The sequence below is a fragment of the Xyrauchen texanus genome, chromosome 45, assembly GCF_025860055.1.
Source record: "Xyrauchen texanus isolate HMW12.3.18 chromosome 45, RBS_HiC_50CHRs, whole genome shotgun sequence".
Classification (NCBI taxonomy): Eukaryota; Metazoa; Chordata; class Actinopteri; order Cypriniformes; family Catostomidae; genus Xyrauchen; species Xyrauchen texanus.
This window is the reverse complement of record NC_068320.1, coordinates 9,270,351-9,276,100: the sequence shown is the minus strand read 5'-3', so window position 1 is coordinate 9,276,100 and position 5,750 is coordinate 9,270,351. Positions and strand designations below refer to the sequence as shown.

The following is a 5,750-nucleotide window of genomic DNA, read 5'->3' as shown; positions in this document are numbered from 1 at the left end:
CAAGAGAACTTGCTGGTCTCATGGTGCGTTGGTTGCAGTTTGTCTTCAGTTTGTTTTTTGTTTTATTTGCCATGGTCTAATTCTATTGGTTCTACAAAAAGCTACTTACATGAGTTTTGGGGCTGCAGAGGGATAATGCGACTGTGGCTCATTTTTGGATATCTGGAAGGAGTCATCTTTGCATCATGTGCATCGGTTCATGGGCAACATCAGTACTGATAAACAAAACCTGGGAAAGGAAAAGAGAGGAGATTTTTAAAGCTAAAGTTCATTGTTAAAATACTTTCTTCTTTCCCCACTTAATATGCAGAGCCTTAAGATCTGTAAAGATGGCAATTGTTTAAAATAGTTTTAAAGGTGCAGTATGTAAGATTCAGAAACCCTTGTTATTAATGACACGTTAATTAAACTACCTCACATCCTTGGTGTCTAAAAACAGTAGGAAATTCGGACAGAAATGTTCTCACAGAAGGAGGAAAACAAACACTGACATTTCAGATTCGGACAGCAATAAAATCACAGACTACACTCAGTAAATGCTGGAAATACCTCACGTCCCCCCATTTAAAATAATATCTGAATAGGGCTTTTAGCACAACTATAAGTAAGCCATTCATAGGTAAAAACAATTTGAAAACCATAAACACGGTCTCTGTGGAGCTATAAAAATTCCCGTGTTTGTTTTGAGCAACTCTCTTTGACCCACCCCAACAACATTACTCAACCAATGGCGTGAGTTGGGGGCAAGAAAGTCTGACCATTTGAACAACTGAAGGCGAGGGGCATATTCAGAAATTCAGAAAGGTGAAAGGTCACCTGAGTATCTGGATAAACTGACAGCTAGCATACCAAGGATCTGCAAAGCTGTCACTGCTGCTCATGGAGGATTTTTTATAACACTTTGAACTAATTTAAGAAGATCTGAAGATTGATGAAGAATTTTTTCAAATTGTAATAGTAATTTTTCAAGTTTTCATGTCCTGACTAAACACTGTGATCAGTTGAATGGCACTTTTGTTTAAAAAGTACCAATTTCTTTTCATAAGAGAAAAATCTGTCCATAATTGGTCACCTGTGTGTGTGTGTGTGTGTGTGTGTGTGTGTGTGTGTGTGTGTGTGTGTGTATATATATATATATATATATATATATATATATATATATATATATATATATATATATTCAAAGGTTTTTTAACTTAACTGCCATGAGAATGTAGAGCTGTAAAAGCTCAAAAGGGAATAGGGGAGACCGGGGATAGTTTTCACACTACTTACTAAAATTTCAATATCGAAATGTTAATATCAGTCTTAAAGCTTTTTTGTTTCGTTTTTAGCCTTCAGGTACACAACAATTCAGAAAATGCATTCAAGGTGCATTTAAGCAATTTTTGCCTTTCTGAAACTTCCAGAGACTGAACCATTTAATTAAACATTCCTTTCAAAAACACCGCCCTTCAAAGATAGCTTTGAGACCTTAACCAAACATTAGAACAGCGTATTCTCACAATTGTCAAACACAACAGCAGCAAAATAGCACCATCAGCTAAAATCGTTATGAATCTGTGACATTAAATTTGTTTGGTCTGCTTCAACAGCTACACATCGTGCCAAATGATTGACAGGCACATTAAAGTTGTCTTAGCGGCTAATTAAAGATTTTTATTTGCTGTTTACAGTCTAGGTGCTGTCACAGAGACCGATGAGATATCTCAGGAAATTTCAGTGACATCTTTCAGAGAGAAAGAACATATTCTGCATACCTTTCCATACATAGAGCACAGGTATATTGCATGAGAATTACAACTAATAATTATGGCAATTACTGCTAACCTGGTGCTGTATACTTCTTTGAAACATACTTTTTTGTAGCCACCTCACATTTGAAAACTAAAGAGGATTGTGAGATCACTGCATTGTAATGTTAGTAATATCGCAGTTCTGTCTCCATCTACTGAACGAATGTGTTACTGCCGCGTTACCATACCCAACCGTCAACACACCCAACTGTCGCAAAAACAGAAACCACCTGACGCAAAAGTTTATGTTTTACGGCAGCTGTGTTTAGACCCTCGTGGACTTGTGCGCTTACACGTAAGTTTTCTATTGCGAATTTAACCGCTTTGAATATACGATGAAACAATACTGTCAACAAATATGCAAATAATAGTAGATGTTAAGTATGTATATGTTAGAGAAGAGACCTTTATGAATGTATGAAGTGGCTAACAATAATCATTTTATTTACTGATTATCTTCCACCGTTCTAATGATAGAACAGTATTGATTCTGAACATATGAGATGATCGCGGCACAAATACGAATGATTATGTATATTTAATATGCAACAATATGAAATATTATTAGTGTTTACTATGTAGTGTGATGTGTTTTTTCAAATCCAGCTCCTGCCGTCTTCCCGAGCACTAGTCATCTGATTAGATATAGGCCTATATTAAATTTAGTAACCGATACAATACAATTTTGTGTCTACAAATAATTAAACAAGTTTTATTTGCATTTATACTTGTGCAGAGCCCCTCACTTAATTAGGATTTAAAGTATTTTGTGCATAACTTATGCTGATACGTTATAAGTAAACCTTTAAGCAATTAAGTGTAAGTAAATATCGGTCTATCTCTGCATCTGACTGATAAGTTGAATCAGGTGTGTTAAATGAGGGAGACATCCAGGATCAGGACTGAAACAATACTGAACAGATCAAGCAAGTTGATCAGCACATTATTTTGCGGTTACATTTTCATTGTGTATTGTTTCAATAGTTCCTGATACTCTCACGTTATCTGTGTCTGTCAAAAATGTAAGCGCTTCACAATAACACATTTTCTCACTTAAGTCTCTATTAGGATGGCGAAAAGTTTACGCAGCAAGTGGAAGAGGAAGATGAGGGCAGAGAAGAGAAAGAAAAATGCCCCTAAAGAGCTGGCGAGACTCAAAGCAGTGCTGGGCCAGGGGGAGAAAGGCGAGATCACCATGAAAGATGTAGCTGAGGTTGCCACCGTAGTGCCAGCTGAGAAAGTGAAAGAGAAGCATCAAGATGATGGTGAGCTTAATTTTTATCAACTTGATTAAGTTGTTCTGCTTTACCTGGTTAGATGATCACTGTGGTTGTTTTTCAGGGGATGCTGGAAAGATGGATTTGGACATTAAGCGTAATAAAAAGTCAATGCTGGATGATCAAGGGCGGTATCCTGTCTGGATGAGTCAAAGGCAGGCAAAGAAGGTGAAAGCCAAACGTATGACTAAAAAGGGAAAACCTAACAGTAAGAAGAAAGGGATTGCATGGTAGATGAATGGATTTCCCTGTGTATGGCCTCCATTCCTGTAATAGTTGTAAAGGAGCCTTGCTGTGCATCGTTTGGATGTGCAAATTGGAAATGTCCATGATTTCCAACTGATTTTGCAGACAAATACTTTGCAGAGTTTGCTGTTGTCAAATGTAATGACGATCTAGTAGGCACTGTTTATGGCTTATCATTGAGAACGCGAGATGTGATCAGACTGGGATTTGTTGAATGAAGAGCATATTTAAAGATCTTTAATCTGCTGGATAATATGGGGGAAGAGTGTCTATTTATATACTCTTTAAGTACACTGGATTCAGCATGCTACCTGTCTGACTCTTTCAATAAAATAAAAAGTCTGTCTCTCTAAGGCTAAACAGGCTGGAGACTTTTATTATGATTACTATTATTTTTCTTTTTCACTTATTGGGTCTGCTTAATTTTTAAATGGTAAAGTATTAAGTGTTTTTCTATGCAGACAGAATGATTATGGATGTGCATAAGTTTTTATCTTAATAAATCCAATATATGTCATGGTGAAGTTTGTCTTTTGTGATTAAAACAGTCAATAAAGGCACACTACCTTGTAAACTTTAGTTGCAAGCATACACGATCAGTCACAACATTAAAACCACCTGCTTAATATCGTGTTGGTTCCCCTCGCACCACCAAAACAACACCAACCCGCATCTCTGAGATATTATTCTTCTCACCACAATTGAACAGAGCGGTTATCTGAGTTACTGTAGCCACAGAACTGCCACTCACTAGATGTTTTTGTTTTTGGCACCATTCTGAGTAAATTCTGGAGTGTGAAAATCCCAGGGGAAAATCTGGCATCAACAATCATGTCATGGCCCAAATCCATACAATGCAAGTAAATGGTGACTAAACATTAGAAGCAACAAAAAGTACATAAAGGCAGCATTAAAGTATTCCATACAACTCCAGTAGTTTTATCTATATCTTCAGAAGCGATATGATGGGTGTGGGTGAGAAACCGATCAATACTTAAGTCCTTTTTTACTATTTCCACTTACACATTCTTTCACGTGTTGAAAGTAAAAGTGGAGGTTGATAAAAAAAAATAAATACTTAAATATTGATGTATTTCTCACCCACATCTATCATTTAGCTTCTGAAGACATGGTTTTAACCACTGGAGTATGGAGTACTTTTATGTTGCCTTTATGTGATTTGTGGAGTGTCAAAGGTCTGGTCACCATTCACTTGAATTGTAAGGACCTCAAAGAAAGTCATACACATGGGATGGCATGAGGGTCAGTAAATGTTGAGAGAATTTTCATTTTTAGGTGAACTATCCCTTTAATACAGTTCCAGTCTCAATACTTTTTGATTGATATTTGCACATTTGGAAAAACCTTGAAATTCCTTGCATAAAGCAGCGCTGTTTAAGAATATACAGTAGTGTGTTGGTACTTGACATGCCAAGCAGTTAAAGCAGTATCCTGCATTGTGACATACTATATGCCATCTAAAACTTTTAAACAGCATTTTTCAAATCCTTTTATAATGATTTTGCATACATAAGGCACTATGTGAATCATTTGCAGAAATTTGTCACTTACAAAATGACTTCTAATCCATGTTACGTTCTACATATGTCATTATACATTCACATGTTAGCCTACAATCCTAATGTATAAAACCTTTGTGTTCATGTTATTTGGCAACTACCTTCAATAGACTATTTCTATTCAGCTAATGTAAATGGTCTGCACTTATAAGCCTTTTTAACCTTAGCGATATTCAAAGCGCTTTACACTGCTTCTCATTCACACTCACATTCACACACCAATGATGGCAGGGCTGCCATGCAAGCCGCTAGCCTGCCGTTGGGAGCAAATTTGGGTTCATGGTATGTGGAGTCGTGTGGGCTGGGAATCAAACCACCAACCCTGCGATTAGTGGTGAACCTGCTCTACCACCTGAGCCACAGCTGCCCCTGTATAATGTATAATTCAGTACATGTTTGTATATTGCACTTGCATTGTCTTAGAAAAATGCAATAGAATAAAATCATTTAAAGTTGCCAGTGATCATATATGATCATTAAAATTACATGAGCTGCACAAAGTTGGCGGAAATAGTCCTGTGCACCAATGACATGTTCCTTTCCACTAACCCTCATCCATCATCTCAATGTTAGTGATGATGTCATCTAGCATGAAGAAGATGTTACCACTGTCCACTGCAAAACTATTGTATATATTTAGGAAACAATTCTGTAAAATTTAATCCAAAGTCAATGAAACAATTCTTTTTCACAGATGACGGCACATTTCTCAGGTCATCCTTTCACTGCTATATACGTTTTTCCTGCTATGTTCCAAACCCAGAAATGTAAAATGGGTCAATAAATTGCTATGACTTAAGGTTGCACTTACCTCCTTGGTGTCATAAATGGCCATAGCTGACTGTCCTCCA

At 36.8% G+C, this 5,750-nt stretch overlaps 1 protein-coding gene across 1 annotated transcript; it reads left to right on the top strand.

Annotated features, from left to right (window-relative positions):
* The first annotated feature begins 2,039 nt into the window (after positions 1-2,039).
* On the top strand, positions 2,040-3,835 carry LOC127637662 (protein LLP homolog). The gene is made up of 3 exons (XM_052118845.1): positions 2,040-2,091; positions 2,855-3,061; positions 3,138-3,835. The coding sequence occupies exons 2-3, from the start codon at positions 2,866-2,868 to the stop codon at positions 3,305-3,307; spliced, it is 366 nt and encodes a 121-aa protein (XP_051974805.1). The 5' UTR covers positions 2,040-2,091; positions 2,855-2,865; the 3' UTR covers positions 3,308-3,835.
* The last annotated feature ends 1,915 nt before the right edge of the window (positions 3,836-5,750 follow it).